The 19,442-nt window shown below is 41.1% G+C and overlaps 1 protein-coding gene across 7 annotated transcripts in view; it reads right to left on the bottom strand.

The window, feature by feature from the left end:
- Positions 1-19,442, bottom strand: part of BICD2 (BICD cargo adaptor 2) — a 98,896-nt gene that overhangs the window by 23,256 nt on the left and 56,198 nt on the right. For all 7 annotated transcript variants that reach the window (XM_052776052.1, XM_052776054.1, XM_052776055.1 and 4 more), the window contains exon 3: positions 1,368-1,520. In XM_052776052.1, the coding sequence (XP_052632012.1) occupies positions 1,368-1,520 (153 nt within the window). The remainder of the gene's footprint in view (positions 1-1,367; positions 1,521-19,442) is intronic.

Here is a 19,442-nt window from a genome sequence, read left to right as displayed (position 1 = left end):
TACAGTCTATTTTCAAAGGTTCCAGAATACACACACAGTAGACAATAATTACTAGCAACTGACAAGATAGCATCTGAGGTTAAATTCAGCTCAGCCCAGAATGACAGCATTCTTGAATATCATTATTTTGGAATGTGAACATTGAGCTTGGAACTTTCACTTGCTCCTCTGAATACAATGAATGAGACAAAGAAAGGTAAAAACCAAAAGTAACAACTACATTGGTTGGATTTTAACAGATCACTATCTCTTCCAGTCTGCATCTAGAGCATAATAGCCCCTCCACCCCTATCGCATGATGTCAGGGCACCCAAACCAGTGTAATTAGACCAAATATATTCAGGTGAGAGCAGGTCCAACCTGGAACCCCATTTTGGGCACATTAGTGAGGCCAAACTGATAAACATTGCCATAGAGTTTCACCTGGAGATACATGAAATACATTCAATATCCCAAACACCTCACTTGGTAGGGCAGCTTTCATTCAGAACACTGAAGGGGTTCTGAAGCAAATCCTAATAAGCTTTTGCTATGTGCTCACTATCACAGATGGTATTAACACTGCTGTTTTCTTCAAGAGCTTTTATTTCAGGAATATTAAACCATTTTCTCAACTGAACCTTGAGTTTTATTTATACAATGAGACTGACAGGTACCTGAAGAATAAAAATAGCAAGCCCCCAAGTGATAGATAGATGAAGATAAGTGAACTGTGCCAAAGACCACATCTAATCTAATTACCTCCGCAAATGATAACTCGGGGAAATTGAGTTGTTCCAAAAATGCATTTTCTAAAATTCTGAAAATTGCTGGGAGTGTGCAATTAAACGTGACTTTTCAGATGAGCAGTCACACAGGTCTGACAGTATAGAGCAACTATACCACTAATACATGTTTAATGAAAGTAGCTAGAAGAGAGGAGGACTACAGAACTGGAGAGATAATGTAAGCACTAATTAGCAATAAAAATACCTGTTCAGAAATACATCCAGTTACAGATACTGTAGAAGAGGACAGATGGATGGAGAGTATTGCAAAGACATTGAAAAACTAGTGTAGCAACAAGACTAAACCAAATAACAAAGCAGACTGGTAGAGAATTCACTTCCATCAAAGAGAGAGAACACAATAGAAGGACTTGGAGGTCAAAGTAGAAACAATAAAGTCTTATGACTGTATAAACAGAGTCAGAAAGAACTTAAACATTTTGGGACAACTCTTGGTACTAAAAGATAGAGTTTATAGTCTCAAAAGCAGAACAAACATAGAAAAGAAGTGGTTGGATGTTCAAATGAGACAGAACCATGCTGTAACACAGGAATTAGCTGGTGCTACCAAAGCAATGCTCACTATTTTGAAAAACTTGCCTGATTTTGCTTGAGGACAGACACTTGTTTCTGGAGACAGATGTTTTCCTCTTCAAGCTCAGTGTAGTCTTGCAGCAAACGCGCTTCTCGGAATTTATATTCCTTAATATCATCTCGCAGACGGGCCCTTTGGATCTCCACGTTCTGATTGACCTGGAAAAAACAAACAAACCCCAAAGCAATGGTGATTTGGTCAGCTACAATTAAGTTTCGGAATTTTATCTTTCCTTACATACACTAATCAATTAGATTATATTCAAACAGAAACTCTTCCCCTCCGCCCCCCTGAATGAAATTACAGAAAACCAAGTCATTTACACAATAATTAGATCTTGTTTTCTTGCTTCTCTTACAAATTCTCACCCTTGACTCGAAGAAAAGTTCATGAGCAAGCAGGGAAAGCAGCATTCACACCTATGTTGTCTCACTGGCTGTAAGCAACAGACAAAAGTTTTCCAGATCAGAAGTCAATGCCTGAATCTGTTAACACTTAAACAAGAAGGGCCTTTTCACAAGAGAAAGACAGATTCAGATGACTCCAGACGTTCTCATTTGGACATGTATTTGCTGCTGCTTTTCAACAGACCTTTTCTTTATGCCCAGTGCAATAATTTGGAAATATGTTCCAATTAATCCTTTTGGAGAGAGACACTGAGTTAAAGCTCAAATGAAATCCAAGATCCCAGGTAGAAAGAAACAGCAACTGTGGTTGACTTATAAAACGTTCCCTCCCCTCAGTCCCAAGACTTATGCAAGACCTTAAAGAAGGACTTAAAAAAAAAAAAAAAATCACCATTATTGTTTCAGGATAGAACAGTAGTAAAAATCAATATATTGGTGTAGTATGATCTTTAGATCTTTCATGAATATACACAGACACTTAAATAAATTGAGCTAGCACATATCCAGCTAGGTGAATGGCTTGCTGTACTTAGCTCTTATTTTTTCCAACATTATTTTCCTGCAAGCCCACATCTTTAAATACTTAATTGAAACAAAGTGAAAAATATGTTCTAAAACATTAGCGGAAATATCTTCAGAGATAGGCAAACAGGCAATATAGTTGCCTACAAAAGCAGTATCTGGATATTTTAGCAGCTGTTATCTGTGAAGTGACAGGATGGTTTTCCAAACAGTTCTAAAATCAGCACAAAACAAATGCGAGCTCACGAAAGAGGCAGCCTGTCAATTCAGTTAGTTAGGTTATAGTATCTTACTTCTGTTTTCATCTATCCAGTAGCTTAGCCAAGAAAGCTTCATCCTCTGGTATACAAGCTCAAGATTCCCCTAGTGTTCCCCACTTCTGGTTAGAAAACAGAATGTCAGCAATGACTAAAATATGGTCTCAGTCCTCTTGTGAGTGTGCAGCGGGAATACACAGAACTAATACAACACAAGTATCAACAGGCACCTACAGAAAGCTAAGAGATAAAGGAAATGTTTGCGGCAGGAGCATATGCCAAGACTTGAATGTAGCACGTTCTGAACACAAAACCAGAATCACCTGCAACTGTTAAGACCAATAAATTTAAATTATAGCTCCCTCACATGTCAGGTAAAGATTAGACTATATAAACTTGTCTGCTTATTTTTAGCAATGAAGAGAAGAGCACTGCTTCCCAGCACACGGAGAAGCTAAACCAAACATTAATTGCTGAAACCAGACACTATAGTACAACAATGCAAATGAAAAGTTGCTACATTCCATATTCCGTGCCTGAGCAAGCGCTGGCTCTATCTTTGCACAAACCCAGGGCCACAGGGAAAGATGCGCTGTAAGTAGCTGAAGGCTACAGGACAACATTAATTCACATCTTAACTTCTCCTTAACAACTGCAATGAAGACAGACCTCTTGCCTTTGGCAGAAAGAGCCTCCAGCCAGATAATTCAAACTGTTTAACAGTTAGGATTGCAAAAGGCTCTTGCATCAAACCGAGTTTCATACAAATTAGGAGATCCTATCTGTAATTTTCCCCATTCCCAAGTAAGTGAAATGCAATGGGAGACCTCCCACAAAGCTACTGGCAAGCTTCTCTCCCCACCATTCAAGGTTGCTTTGCCCCTCTTCTTCCCTGGATGATCTAATCTTTGCAGAGGTTAATGCCTGGAGAAATCACTGGAGCCGGTCTTTTTTGAAGAAAGAACGGTTTCTGTCCAATCCTGCCCATTTAATTCAGAGCAACAGTAAGAGCTCATTATTTAATGTGAAAGTATTGTCATGCTCTGTCTAGCACAAGAAAAATCATTCTATTTCAATGTGTACAGGAAGGCCAGATTTAAAAATAGCTCCCTTGTTTCCTGACCAGGGAAGGAAGATACAACCTAGATTTATTGGCTGTTTAACAAACTGTACATTCAGTTTGCTCTTAGCATTTTCTTGTCAAATAAATGTGCATTCTTGCAAGCTGCAAGGTTAAACTGGGTGCCATGCTATCTCATAGAACTGACCAAGTGGCAGGATTTTTTCCTGCAGGAAAAAGAAGCTACTGCATCCTTCCTTCATCAGATTTTTCTATTACCCATACAGAAAGTGGTATTTGTGTATTTTCAGATAGACGCGCATACATTGCACGTGTTCTCACAGGTGGTGTTTTACAATTCCTCAAGTCTATAGAAAAGGTGAGCTGACCTACTGATGAGTTTGAGCCTTTCTGTGGCTCTTGTTGCTTCAGGGGCTTAGTGGCTTCTTCCTTCCTCCTCTGCCCTGAGCAACCCCTGAGCACCGGGGAGAAGGGGGAGCTGGAACCCGGGGGCATGCCTGGCTAGGCTCTCAGCTCTGCACAGTCACACCTCCACCCAAAGAGAATCACACAGCACTTTAAAATAGCATTACCACTGCGTGGAGAATTGATGGCCATTGAGTGTTCATCTACCTGACAAAACCCCTCAACTTCTCAACCTAGAGAATATTCCTGCCACGCAGAAGCCTCCCACCAATCCCGCCCAAGAAAAGACTGGGATCTGAAAGTGATTTTGCCTGATCTAAAGGCCACAGATCGCCCTGCTCCTGCTGCTAGAGAGCTTGTCTTCAGCATTTTCACCCTCTCAGCTTTGCCTCAGAAGCGTTCTGCAAGGGGCCCCTCTGAGCAGCATCAGTGCTAGAAATAGCAAAGATTTCCTCAGGACCAGTTTGAATTGCCCATGCCTGCATGTCAAAAACACAACTACTGTCCTTCATCACTGCCAAAAGCCTGCTCCTTAGCACCTACTTTTCTAGTACACCCCAGCATATAAAGTTACATATAATTTCACCCTGAGAATTAAAATAATTGAGAAGAAAATCTCAGGTAGCCGATTCCCTCCTTTGTTTTGGGCACTGCACGGCCTGACCAGAGTTCAGCCTCCAGATCACCAGCCAGAGGCTGATCTTGCAAGCAAAGCTGTGTCACTAGCACAGTTTCTGTTACCTTGAACTCCACCAGCTCATGCGGTCACGGGTCAGTTCAAGTTCCCCGCTGTAGTAAACATGCTCACACCTAATTTTACATGTCATTATCATCATCAAGAGTCAAACCTTAGTTTGCCCAAATTTATTACTAATTCTAGAATTAGATTTAATGCTTCATGCAATAAATATTTCTAGATATGATCATTCCTTTGTGTTCTTCATGGGAAGGATTCACAAAAAAGGATGCAGACTCTTTGAAAGACATACAGTGCAGTCAGAAAGGATGGCAACTCACATATATTCTGTTGCTGTGGGGGGAAGAAAATCAGAATCATAGAATCATTTAGGCTGGAAAAGACCCTTAAGATCATAGAGTCCAACACTACCAACCTAACACTATTGATTATTTTGGTGGACTTGGTAAACATAATCTCTTAGACATTTTATTAATTATGAGCATGAAAATTGGGAAGACTAATCCTTGGACATGTAACTTAGTGCCGCCTTTGGCACTTTTTTGAAGGAGGCGCTTGAGCCAATGTTTTTCTGAACATTGACTTCATACTCACAGATGCCACTCCAGAAGAGCCTACCTCAAAGCTACACCTACCCTAGGTACCAATGGTGAAATTAAGAACTCAAAATATGGACCATAAAGTTTTTCTATGCACAAAAAGAAAACTTCAGGTCAATCACTAGACATTAACACAACTAACAAGTTACATTATTTAGGCTACAAAGACTGGCAGTTGCAAGTTGTGTGTGAAATTCACAGCTGCCCATCTGATTTTAATTGCATTTCCTTTGCACATGTGAGGACTGGGGTCCTATGGCAAAGTATCACATAACTGTGTAATTAAGGGCTGGGATATAAAATACTCCAAGAACAGAGCTGAATTAAGATTGCATGAGAAACAAAAAATAATCTTCCCTTAGTTCTCAAGTTACAGGCTCGTAAATATATATATTTTTTTCTATTACAGATATTAAACAAAACACTAATATTTGAGAGGAAAAAAAATTAAAAGTTCCATTAGATCCAACTGTTTACTATAGATCAGCAAAAGGTTTGGAGACCTGAACTTTCACTACTGCAATAAAGATCACCTGTTTGACAAGGCTGTTTGCAGTCCCTGGCAATGGGCAAATCCTTCTGGGCTGGAGAGGCAGACCAGCAGCACCTCCTGACGATGGCCTTCTCTCTCTCTCATCTATCCTCAGATGTAGGAGCTACAAGAGCTTCTAATTTTTAAAATTTTGCCCACTCTGTTCGTAAAATAGAAGAACTATAAAATAATATTAAAACATTTTATTTATTTATTCATGCAAAGGAGAAATGCCACAGTGGCCTGGCTCTGCTTCCTCATTGACAGGAGAAACTGCCTCCAGTCACACCTGCACCTATGTTATCATGTGTGCACACATATTGGTACAGCATAAGATACTCCTTTGTACGAGGAAAGATTCATAAATAAAAACACCTGTAGGTACCATGGCTCAGGCAACCTCAAGTTGGGAAAAGAAGCAATTTTATTTCCCGTATAACCCGTGTATAAAATTCAGGCTGTATCACAATACACACACATATCCCACACATTGAATGCCAGGAAATGAAAACAAGTCTGGTGGAGACTGACAGCCAGGCACAGCTATACGTATAGCTGTTTTTTTTATATATATATATATATGAACATGTAACAACTACCACACCAAACTTGTGTTTATGACATTTGTTCAGCATTCAGCTATTCTCGCTGACATACAACAGTCATTGAGTTTCTCAAATGTAACTGTCATAGCTTTTATATTTTGATTCAGTTTATGAGCCACAGACATCCCTCTCTGGGACAACACAACAGAAATGGACCATCCTTTGGATACAAATCTTTGTTTTTTCTAATTGTATCCAGCAACTGTGTCCTCTTCTCCAAACACTGCATGGGAAACTACTAAGAAAACAGTTCTTGTAAGTGACAGAAAAATTAGCGTGCTCTCAGCAGTGTTTTACAACACAAACACATTCAAAAGAAATATTGCAAAAGACAGACCACACAACCAGCAGAGAAAGTCACTGTCTGCATCAGTCAGACTGTATTTTCCAGAATTCATAACAGGTGGTCTTGGTGTCCTGTTCACACGAGCCCACTGGAGAAAAATAAGGTCGATATGCTAAACTGTAGTTTGAACTCTTCTCCACTGTTTTGTTGCAAGTCATGCTGTGACATGGTCTATCTGCTGAAAAGCTGCTTGACTTTCTAAGCCTTGGTGTGACTGCAGACAGAGGCAAATACAAATAGGGAAGGAAAGAGGAAGGTGGAGCACTGTGGTCACTTAGAAGCAGCAGAAAGTGTTTTGTTTGTGTGTTTTCAAAAGCAAAGTCAAGCTTTAATCGTGTTTCATACAGAAAAAAAATTACGGAGCCAAAAAGTCCCGAGAGAGAGAGAGAGATGACTCATATCCCAGTCAAAGTCTCCCTTCCCAGGTGCCTCTCTGAAATACCATTTCACTCTGGGAACAGGGGAAAAAAACCAACCAACCAACCAAACAAAAAACCGCACAAAACAACAACAAAAAACCCCCAAAACCCCATCAGTGGCAACTGCAGTCAAAAGCAGGCAAGAAAAGCCCACCAGTGCAGCACTTGTTCCCTAGTGCTCTCACAGAAATCAGAACTACGCTGAGATGCCACTGCAGGCAGCTCTGCCCTCCTAGCACAGCTCAGCAGCATGATACAAGCCTCCCAAATACAGCACCAGGAAACATCTGTGTTAGCACCTTGGGTTGTTCTGCAACTAATGCTAGAAGAACTTACTAAAAAAGCTCCTTACCTCACCTCTTTTGAGGTTTTCCTATGCCTGGGCCAGGTGTATGCCCATTTTATGCATCTGAAGCCACTGAGTGAATCCGACCTGATTTCTCTTTCCTAGCAGAAGTTGCAGTCTTACTTTTTATTTTTTGGACTAGGAGACAAGATCTGAAGAGCTCTAATTCACATGAGACATGCCCAGTGTTCCCAAGCACAGTCAGGTTGAACTCCATAACAAATATCCTGCAGGGAACAAAAATCAGACATGGCAGGGAAGAAGAGGTGGGGTATGTGCAACTCACAGCAGATCTATTCTCCTGCAGAAAGTAAGGAAAAGAGCATACTAGCTACTTATCATAACTTATATACAATGGTCCCAATGGCTCTGTAGCATTAATGGAAGACATGCAGCTACACTGAAACTTTGGTAGCAAATGTGCACAATTGCCTGGTTTTTGGTTGTGGTTGTTTTTTGTTTTGTTTTGTTTTTAAACTGTCCTCTCATTATCCAAACACCTACCCCATGACAAAGCACCTTACTATGGATACATATGTCTCAGGATTTCTTTAGCTGTTGATTAATGCCAGGGTACCACCCTACTAATGTACTCAGCTCAAGATTTACTGATTTTTTTTTCAAACCATTAAATAAAAAGCTTTGTGAAGCTGTGACATTAAGGATGAGTTTATCACAACACTGGAGAACTACAAAATGCACTGTCATGGATTTCTTTTCTGCACAATATTAGAGAGACCTGACTGAGCTGAGACTCAGTTACCACAGCATATCCTGGAGCCATTTCAATCTCTTGTCACTACTTAATCAGCATTAAGTCTTGCTACAATATGTACATCCTATTACTTAACGTGTTGCTCACTACCTGTTCAAACATTTGATCCAATCCAGAGTCAAATCCAAAGCACATCCTCCAAACCCCTTCTTTGTCACAGGGAGGGTTAACACCTGCGTACATATGGCAATACACCACTTATCTTGTTTAAGTACCCTGTATAAGGATCCAGCCCTGCTCTAGTGATGCTCTCCAACTGCAAGCTTACAACCCAGGCGAGGATAAATACACCTCCCCCTGGCCCACAGGCTTTAGCTGCCCACCCAAATGGGTGGTCTTTGCCCAGTAGTCCACTGGGCACTAAACACAAGGCGCCTGGCACTGGTGCAAGCCCACACAGGCAGCAGCAGTGGTGCGATGTCTTCACAGAAACAAACAGATCAATGGTGTAGAAGAAGCTGGGAGGATTGGAATGAGCCTTGTGATCAAAAGCTGGGGGCACTGGCAAGTCTCTGAGATCAGAGGACAACTTTTTAAATCCAACTGAAATAGCCCATTTTAAAACTGGAGTAAGTCAGTTCCTGTTAATGGTCTCATTTCCAAACAGTGATCTCATCACCTATAAAACTGAGCCATTTTTGAGCTCCAGGAGCACAAGAGGGGACCCCATTCCCTCTGTGCCTTCCCAGCCACCCTTCTTCTTCGGAGACCTGGGCTTGTCCTCCTGCAGCGCCGGGTGGGCCTGGGCTCTGCACCTCGGCTCCAGCTGAGCGTGGGAGTCTGGATGGAAAATGCTGACCCAAACTTAATGACAGTGTTATGAATGGCACTGTGTAACGTTATTATTAGTCTCCCCCTTCCTGCACTGAATTGCTTGCTAAGAGCAGTTAAACTCCAGCTGCTTTTCAAATCTCAAATCTAAATGCTTGGCAGCTTTCCATGTCCTTGACTGCCACAAAGAAAACATTTAACCCTTCCAAGGCCTGCCAATAAACTTTTAGGTAGCTGTCATCTTTTACCTCCAGAGGGGCTGGTGGACCCAAGCCCAGCTCTAAAAAGGGTCACTGCCACCCGAAGTGTCCCCAAGCAACGACCTGCAGAGATGGGTGATGCTCAGCAGCAGCCTTGCTCACTGCTGCACCCAGCAAAAACTGCCTGCCTGCAGTGTCAGCTAGCAGGCTTTGAAGGGTTTTCTGCGCGCTGTGTTTGTATTTTCAGATGCTAATGAAACAAGCTTGAGGTTGTTTCAACAAACCTCCCTCAAGCTGAAAGGAGAAGGAAGAAAAGAGCTCAGTAACTGAGACAACAGCCCCCTGCATTCAACGGCTTGCCCATCATTCCCCCAGGTTTGAGAGAGCACAGGGATGTCCTTCCCCAGGGGATAGCTGAACCTGGATTTACCTCGGGAATATCTGAACTCAAGTTCTGACTGCAGTAATTCTCCCTATGGGTGCAAACTAGCAAGGGACTGGAAAGATGAAGCACGCTTCCAGGAAAACAAAATGAACAATAAACCAGCTAGACTTACATAAGAAGTATGAAGAGCCTTTGCTGCCTCTTCTGCGGTTTTGTCTACAGCCCACACTTAGGGGAATAAAGTAATACCAAAGATGTATTTCAATTAATAGCCCTAAGTCACACTTAATTAAAAAAAAAAAAATAGTATATTGTGACACCAAACAGTTTTTTATATTTCAGATTGAGACTGCTTATTAAAAGCAAATAACCAAAATCAGTCATCCCTTGTATCTGCACTCCTTAAGAGAAAACAGCAATAAAACCTACAAGTGAGAGAGTGCTCTGCCTGAAGAAGCTGTGGTGACTCTAAGGAGTTACAGAACAAGAGATCACAGAGCAAACTTTGAAACGGTAATTTGCTGGGATTGATTTCAGATGCTTGAAAGCTCTCAGGGTTTCATTTCCCAACTGAAGCATATAATCCAGACTCCTCTAATGCACAGGTGTCTCAGGAGATTCAAACACACACAATCCACTGAGATAATTTGGTAGCAAACTCATACCAGACCAATTTCCCTATCTAGATATTTCGCCTACATCTCTGGTTTCAGGAAGACACTCTTCCTCTCAAAAGCAACCATGCTGCTGGAATATGGCTCATAATATATCCACAACAGCCCTCATCAGAACAGGGACTTTCTCTGGTGAGGTGCCAATTTGCTGTCTGCTGGACCTACGTGTTGTGATTCTTCCAGTGAGCTGACCCAACTCGCCCCAGATGGATGCTGAAGGGGCTGATGGGCAGTGGGTGAGCCCGCTGCACCCTGCCAAGCAGGGCAAGTCTTGCAGAGCAGTTGCTGCTGATGCTCCCAGGTACAGAATAGCCTTGGGACAGAAGCAGTGACAAGCCAGTGACCCTGGTGGAGAAGTGGCAGGGAATCCCTTCTAACACCATCAGACCTTTCCCTGTCATCATGGCAGACGATGTCCTGAATAGTCTCGCTTGTCCCTAACAAGGCTAAAACAAGTCTAATGTTCTAATGTTTTAGCATTTCCATAAGCCACTTTTTCTAGCCCACTTAAGACTTCTAAATGCTTTTCTCCCTGGTCAAGTTTTTTTTTCATTGTTACTTTTGTTTTTTTTTATTTTAACATCCTTCTGTTCATCTGTGATAATTACTGACCAAAACCCTCTCACATCAACAATATTAGAGAACTCCTCTACACTGTGCTCTGTGCTTCGTGCCTTCAGTCCAAAACTGCAGTTTTACTCTGCTGTTATGTCCCTTTGCAAATCCATGTTAAGTTTGCCTCATTAGAAATATCCACAAACCACATATTTTCAATAAACATAAGTACAAGTTTCTCTTGTTAATTGAAGCCTGTGCTCCTCTGTTACAAGGTCTGTTGGAGGCTCATTTATTTTCTCACTCATATTTCTTACCCTAATATTAAAGGCCTATTTTAAAGTTTCCATTAACCGTTTCCAGCAGTGACAGTCTTTCTTGGGCAGATTTAACACTAGCATACTGCAGCAGCAGGCCAGAAGCAAGTTTGTGGGACTTCAGCACTAGATACCACAAATCTGTCAGACTTAAAAAAAATTCACAATTAAAATAATATTGACAAAAAGTCAAAGTTAGCACAACTATGAAAGATTAGAGGTCTCCCACTGACTTAATTTGGCTGTAACTAATTTATATGTAAAGCATGAGATGAAAGCTTTGGCTAAATTTATACTCCCAGCATTAGTGGCCTATTTTCACAAGGTGCCACACCTCCTGGATGTGGAAAGTGCTTAGTTTACACTACCCAATCCTACTGAGATACAATCATCTCAAAACCACTGGCTTAGAGCTCCATCACTACTTCAAACATTTTTTAATGAACTAAATCCCAAAGGAGTTATCTATCTAAATTAATGATACCTCTGATACCACTTTATAAGTAGCAGAGGTGTATGAAAGATTTTGCTTACATTTAGATTATGAAGTGGTACTTCTTTATAGAAAATGCCGTGGAATAAAGGAAAATGCTGTAATATTAAACAATATCATATGGAAGCCTTACTGAGGCCAGATTTGAAAAAAAAAAAAAAAAAAAAAAACCACAACAAAAAAACCCAAACAGGTATTTTCCCTTTACAGGCATAGTACTCTTGCTGGAGTACAGCATAGGTGAAGAAGATGCCTGGCAGCTCCAAAGGACGAGAGGTACATGGAGCAAGTCTTGAAGTGACGCCCATCCCCAGTCCAATTCATGGGAATGCCAGCCAGGTCCACCCATGCGTTTGGAAGCAGCAGCCTTCCCTCTGCTGCCTGGGGCAGTCAGAAACACTCAGGCACTCATCAGCTGTAGGAAACCACACAACTGATGGATACAGTAAGCTCTATACTGTGATTCTGGATAAAACCCATCATCTTAACTCTTCCTCCTGAGCAGGATCTGCTAATGGCATAGTCCTACCAGTCTTCGCTCACAAACAGCCAACTTCAGCCAGGGTCTTCATCTGTTTGGCTGCAGTAACAGCTCCTCACAGAAGCACAGTCAGGCTCCAGCACGGTTCATGCTGCCAAAACGGGATCACTCAGTATTTCCAATTCAAAGTTGTTGTTTTCTAATCTAGCAGCAACATTTTCTAGTAACGCTTCACACACAACACACCACTTGCGCACAGGCTGCACAAACTGCAAGTGTGTCTAGTGCAAATTTTTTTAAATGAAGTTGCTGCATATAACTTGCATTAAACTAGAGGCAGAACCTCTAGTGAGGGAAAAGGATCAAGTGAAGAGGGATAGAAAGCAGAGTAGAGGGAGATCAGCATGGGCATAACCCCAGCTGCTGCCGTATCACAGCCTGCATTTGTTTTCCAACAGACAAACTGTAGGTTACAACAGGAGCAGCTCGGATTTTCTTTCAGCAGTCTTGTTTACCACTTAGCAGGACAGACTTTAATAACTCTCTGATGACTTAATACAATTACTTCATATATATTATGACTAAAAGATGAAATCTGCTTCCCTTTTCACAGATGTACTTCAGATAGTGTGTTACATCTAGCTTGTGTTCCACAGAAATAAACAGATGTGGGGACACAGCAATTGGATCTTCACCAAACAATGACTAAATGCCATTTCCAGAGATTTCCTTTGTGTCACAACTGTTATCTTACAGCTACAAGAGGCTTTGAAAAGCCAAAAACACCAGAGGGTCAGTTATTCTGAATGTATTTACGCCACAGCAGCCTGCCTCTTCCTTGCAGAACACACTTTGGAGGGAGCAGCCAAGTTCTGCGCACAGAATACAGTACACTGAAGTTGTGTACCAGTAATTAGCAAGATACTGTTTTGTCCACTCCCACTCAAAGTGCATGCTCTGTGCCAGTTATGAGGCCACTGACCTATATTTCCACAGAGCAAAAAAAAAAAAAAAAAAAAAAAGAAATCAATCTTTGGCAATATGAGAGTAACACACTGCCCTCTTTCTATAAAAAAGGGATTATTTTCCTAAGAACTGTTTTGATAAATCACACAAATTATACTGTATAAAAATCTACGTTTAGGCAAAACTGGCAGCAGGAAAACAGAAGAGTCCCTTTGTCATGAAAAAAGCTATGTTCATTGACCCCATGCTAGTTTTTCTTCCTACAAGAGCTTTTGTCCAAGTTCCTCTGAACTTGAATAGCAGAGACATTGTGAAGATCGAACAGCTGTTAGAATAACCATGAGAACATACACCGCCATCATTAAGACACAAAAAGGGCAAGTCTCCATTCTAGATTCTGCATTTTAGGGCAAAATACCATGACAGAAGAAGTGGTGGCATCCAATTCTTAGAAGCAGTTGTCAGTGCCTGTGCTGACATGACCATCTATATTGCTAGCTAGCCATAAGCTGTCCCAACAAACATCACTCCTAGAGCTGCTGACTATTTTCGCATTGGCCACACAACTGTAACACCGTGAACTTCCTTAGATATTCTCGAAAACCAGATCCAAACAAGTTATTTATCAGGTTGAAATCAGTCATCTTTTCAATCTCTGCAGCAATGGAGGGTCAGGATAACCCAGGCAAGAAACACCAAGGATACCTCTCTGGCTTCCTGACCTAAGCTACCCCACGCAGAAGCAGCTTGGATTTCATTGCATGCAATACCTGGTTATGATGTTCAGTATTTCCCCTTCAGTCCTGGCTACATCAGGAACAGCTCAGACTAGTGCCAGTCTGACATACTGAGGACAAGTAGCTTTGGTGCAGGGAAATAACCAACTACCCTGGGGTTCTCTCATCTGCTCAACTTTTAGAGCAGCGGACACCTCCCTCTGGGCAATCAAATGCTAAAAAGTAGCAGGGGTTAATGAGTTAGCTACACTCACTAGTGAAATAAAGGGAGAGAATACTAAGCAATGTCAATTAAAAAAATCTGGACCCCCTTCATCTGCAGATGAGCCAGTAGGCATTTATGGGGAGCCGGGGAGGGCGACATGATACATTACTACTCCAACCTTATTTCACTTAAAAAAAAAAAAAAAAAAAAAAGGATAGCGAGGAGTATCAGTAAAGCACATCAAAACTAAACTTGAAAACCAAAGCATAGGGTAAAAAAAAAAAAAAAAAGAATGGATTTTGATACAGTCACAACGGCAGCAAGAGCACAGCAATGTTATTTCTGATACTAGAAGCACATCGCCTACCTGGCTCTTTGTGCTTCTGCCTGAGCAATGTTTTGTCACAAGCCACATTCTTAAAACCTACTGTATGTGACTTGAAAATAAATCTCAGGGTGCAATTCTGAGTCAATCAGCACAGAACTACTAGGTGAAACATCGGAATTCTTTTCCCAAGCACATTACAGTACTGCTCTAAGGCACACTGTAATACACACTCTTTCCTATTTTCAAAAAATGCCAATCTGACCCAAACAAATCTTGCTTGGATAGATTGCCAAGGGTCAACTACTTTAATGGAAGCAGTGCCAAGCACAGGCGAAACAAAGCAATCTCCCTGCTTCTGCATCCTAAAATCACACTACCAGCCAAGCGGAAGTTTTCATTTTCACTCAGTGTGGGGGTGGGGAGGAGAACAAACCTCTTTTAATTAACAGTTTGCAAAGTAAATTCAAGCCATTGTTTCACTGATTAGAGTGTTTCCAGCTACTCCTTCAATTTTCAATTGTGCATATTGATTTTACATCTATTAAAAGATCACAGCTGCATACAAGAGACTTTCTCCCTCCACAGCTCATGCTAGCCAGAAACCCTGGGCAGACTAAAGGTTGAAATTAAGGTTGTGAGGAGCCGTGACTAAAGAGAAAGACTCATCCTGCTATTACTGCAGCACCAATAGGCACCCAGCAATTTAATTATAACAGAACAATGAGAAGATCCCCCAGCAAGTGTGCTACCAGCTTAATTTGCGAACAATAGAGCATGGTGGAATCTGAACTGCTAATTGAAACTTTGAGAATCATATTTAGAGTTTTATGATGTCAGAAGAACAAGAATTTATTTTAATATTTCTTTAAAAACTGAAAATACAGTGTTCAAATGGTGACTTTCAATACCCTCATTTTCAGTGTTAATTCATTTTTGGACACTGCATTTCTAAGTGGCAGCCATTATAGCAAGAGAAACATTGTTGTTAACATCTTTCCTCTGAATATATCAGTGCACAACGACAATAGAGAAATCATGAGCAGATGCCTCCTTGAATACGTGCAAAGCACATCAACTGAATTTCCATGACAATTCGCCTTCTTTGGAATGGATTTTTATTATGTTTCAAAAGGATACAAACGACATGCAGTACTTCCTCTTTGTAAAAATACTCAGCTCTCATCATTCTTAAAAAAAAAAAAAAAAAAAAAAAAGGAAGCTATCGGTATAAAAATCAACTTCAATGCAAATAAAAAGGTGGGAAGAAAACAGCTGCCATCTGCAGCCATCTGCAATGTGCTGAGCCAGCACGCAGCAGCACACCATCATACTGTTATCACCTCCTTTGAACTTCCTGCACTGGACAAGACAGATTTAAAAAAAAAAAAAAAAAAACCAAAACAAAACCCCCAAAACCCAAACAAACAAACAAAAAAACCCCAAAACCCCCAACAACACCACAAAACTGTTCACACTGTGACCCTTCTAATTCTTTCAACACATTAGAGGACAAGAAATCCAGACCTGCACACTAAATGCGATAGGCTTAGTGCCTTCAAGAAACAGAGCTTTACCAATCCACAAACAGCCACTTTTACATTTGGAGCATGTTTAGCAGCTGATTTCCAGCCACATTGCTCACTTCAAATGTAACTCTTCCAATGTATTTTAGCATTATTTAAATATGCTGCTTTGTGTGCAGTTCAAAAAACCAGCAATGAATCAAGGAATATCTTCTATACGCTGCTGTGAGGTATTATTTAAGTGTTACACCTGGGCCCAGAAGGGACCTAAAAATCCACAGGTAATCAGCTCTGCAAGAGCCTTTGTGCTCAGAGGCTTTTCCGTTAAAAAAGTTAAGCATTGCCACGGGAGCCTTGGACAAGGAGAAATGGTGGAGAACCATCTTTATCCCCAGAGCATTACACTGAAAGCCGTGTCACACTGCTGCCTTTACTCCCAAATTCAGTGCTGATCAACACATTGATTTCTACGAGCTTTCAGGGCAAAAAAGACAAAGTGCAAATGCACCTACCTCCTGCAGCCTTTCCCATACAACGTATGGGAATGGCAGTAAGGGATGTGTGGTATCAACCCTGCAGCCACCCCTGCGGACTGGACAATCTCAACATGACTGAGCACAGTGACCCTCAGAAGGTCACACTTTGTAACTCACCAGGCAGAGCAGGAAAAAAGCTGTGCTTTTTACTTTTTTTTTTTTTCCAAAACCAAAATATCTTTTTCTGCACAACTCACCAGCCTGCAAAATCTGGTTTTATAAAAGTTTATGCAAAGCACTCAGCTCTCTTACACAATTCTGCTTGCTTGTATTTTTTTTTCCTCAGCAACTTGACTGTATAACTGGTCCACCTCCCTCCACATCCACCTCTCCTGCTCTGGCTAACTCTGGATTGCACTGGTAGTTATACCAGCACTCAGGCAGCTTCATCTGGTACACAAGGCTGAAGCAGAAAGCCACCCACCAAGCCCTGCTAGAGAGGCTTTCTAGCAAAGCTCACCATAATCTGCAACACAGAGATGACTTTTTTTGTTTTAGCTCCTTAAACAAAAGGAGCTCACTCCTTGCTCTTTGTCAACATCCCACCCCAACCCTCCATTTTCTTCTCACCTCTTTCTTAAGATCAACAACCCTGCTCCTGTTTCTTTCGTGACCATGTTGAGTTTTTCTTTCAACTCATTCTGCCTCCATGGGGTCTCAAACTCTATACCTCCTAGAGGCAAGGTTTCTAGAAAAGCCTTTATTTACAACCTTCCTTCAGTGCAACCAAAACTCTTACACTGCCAAAACTCCAAGCTCCATTGCTCCACAGCAACCAATTCTGCCATCAACTTTCAGAGCTTTTCAGCCTCCTTCACGCCAATTAATCCAAATATTACCACTAACGTCATCTTCCTTCCCCTTGCTCCAAGTCATATACCCCATGAAAAACGTGCCTTTTCCCCGCTTTCTGCATTTGACACCATTTTAATGCCATTCACATCTCTGACCTCTTTTTCCATTTTTCACACTTCCGCTTCCAAAAGCTGCAAATTCTCCTCTGCTACTGCCCTTTCTGCTTTAAAAGAACTCCTCTAGAGATCAAGTAATTTTTTCTTCCTTTCTTCTCCAAGATTCTTATCATGAAAGACAATAAATCTTTCAGCACTTTCCCTTCTCTAAGCTGTTCACCTATATATGCAGCATTACAGATTAGACACTATTCAGAATGGGGAAGGTGGTTTACTCTACACCATGCAAGTGTGTACAGAGGATAAGTGTTCTACAAACATATTTTGCTGTATGATTAACATTACCTCAAGTTTCTTTGACCTTTGCAGTGTATCCAGAAATATTACAGCAATAACATTGAGAATTTCATATGATTTCACTGCATCAAAAATGTATCCCCCCTTCCTCCATTTATTTAGAAAGGAAGAAAGAGCCTTCTTGATTTGATACAGAAATACAGGTCAGGCTACATGAACCATAGGACTTCAAATCTAGAATACATTGTAATAAACTACTTGAACACACTTTTGGCCACTTACCAGTAGTGCACAGTCTAATTTAGAGGACAATAAAATGTTGTTTCCACTTATTCTTTGCTATAATAAAATCCATGCCTTCTTTAAGCACGGCTCCTGATACAGCTTTTAGGAAACTCAGAACACGAAGGCTTTCCTTCCTTGGCTGCAAGGAAGATCTGTTGTGCATTTTCCTGTATGGGTGACCAATGTGTTCAAGAGGGAGAAACAGAAAACAACAAAGGACTACTCAGCATCTTGGCTGTAAGTCCTAATGGGAAAGAGAAGTGTAATCATAACTTCACGAATACTCTTCCTTCACTGACTATGTTAAGGAAACCTGGAGAACTTCAGCAATCAGATTACTGTGCATTTATAGAAGAATTGTCAGCCATCATTGCTCTGAGCAGATAGGGTCACGTCTACCAAACAACTTAATGGCCTACCATGGTGAAAACACTGGCTCTGAAAAATAAACGCTAGCAATTAGAACAGTCAAATATTGTGAACAGACTGTGTCCTGGGCTTCCCAGCAATGACTCTTCCACCTCTGTTCACACGTTTTAACTGTGATACAAGCACCTGTAATTTGCTATGTCCAAGGATATGGATAGACAACTGCAAGCAATTGCATTACTGCATGTGTAAGGCACTCATGGTCGAAGTGGCCTGAATAATACAGTGTGTCTTACATTTCCAGCAACTGAAGATCAGCTTCCACTTGAAGCTGTTCTAATCAGAGTGCTGGCAATTATCTGTGTGTCCTTCCGTAAAGGATTTGGCTACCCACAACCAGAGACCAAGTTCTAGGTCTTCGCTGAAGAATAAAGATGTCAGGGCTGGTTGGTTATGTTTTTAGGTTTACTCTGAGAGTATGGGTGAGCTTCTTGAGCCATAAACCTGGTTAAGGAAATTATTTACAGGATTTGACTAGAGCATGAGGGTTGTTAGAGTCACTTGAGGCTCTGGAAAAACAAACTCATGACCAATTCCTCCAACGTGAGGCAAAGGAATAGGATGGAGAGGTAAAACTGACAGATCTTTATAGAGGTCTACATGCTGGGTATGCCTTTTCTCCAGGGTTAAAAACAAACAAACCAACCCCTCAGGATAAACAATTGTGTGTCTGTGTTCGACACAGACCTGAAAATCCCAGCATTATCAACGGGAAAAGAGGGAGAAAGTCCCCTGTGCGTAGCAGGGCCAGGTAACTGCATGGTGTTCATTATCCTTCAGATTGACACATAGTTTCTTGATAAAGCCTATTAGAGGATAATGCAGAACAAGAAAGTTTCTTCAGAACAAACCTCAGAAAAAGAGCTTCTATTTTACAGCCTTGGAGGAATAGAATTACTCATATGTTTCTGATAACTTGTGGGCTTTTTAAAACATGCTATTTAGTATGTATTATATTGTACCATGTCATATCAGTTATTTCTTTTAACGTATAAA

Source organism: Harpia harpyja, chromosome Z (genome assembly GCF_026419915.1).
Source record: "Harpia harpyja isolate bHarHar1 chromosome Z, bHarHar1 primary haplotype, whole genome shotgun sequence".
In the NCBI taxonomy this organism is placed as follows: Eukaryota; Metazoa; Chordata; class Aves; order Accipitriformes; family Accipitridae; genus Harpia; species Harpia harpyja.
This window is presented reverse-complemented; position numbering and strand designations above follow the sequence as displayed.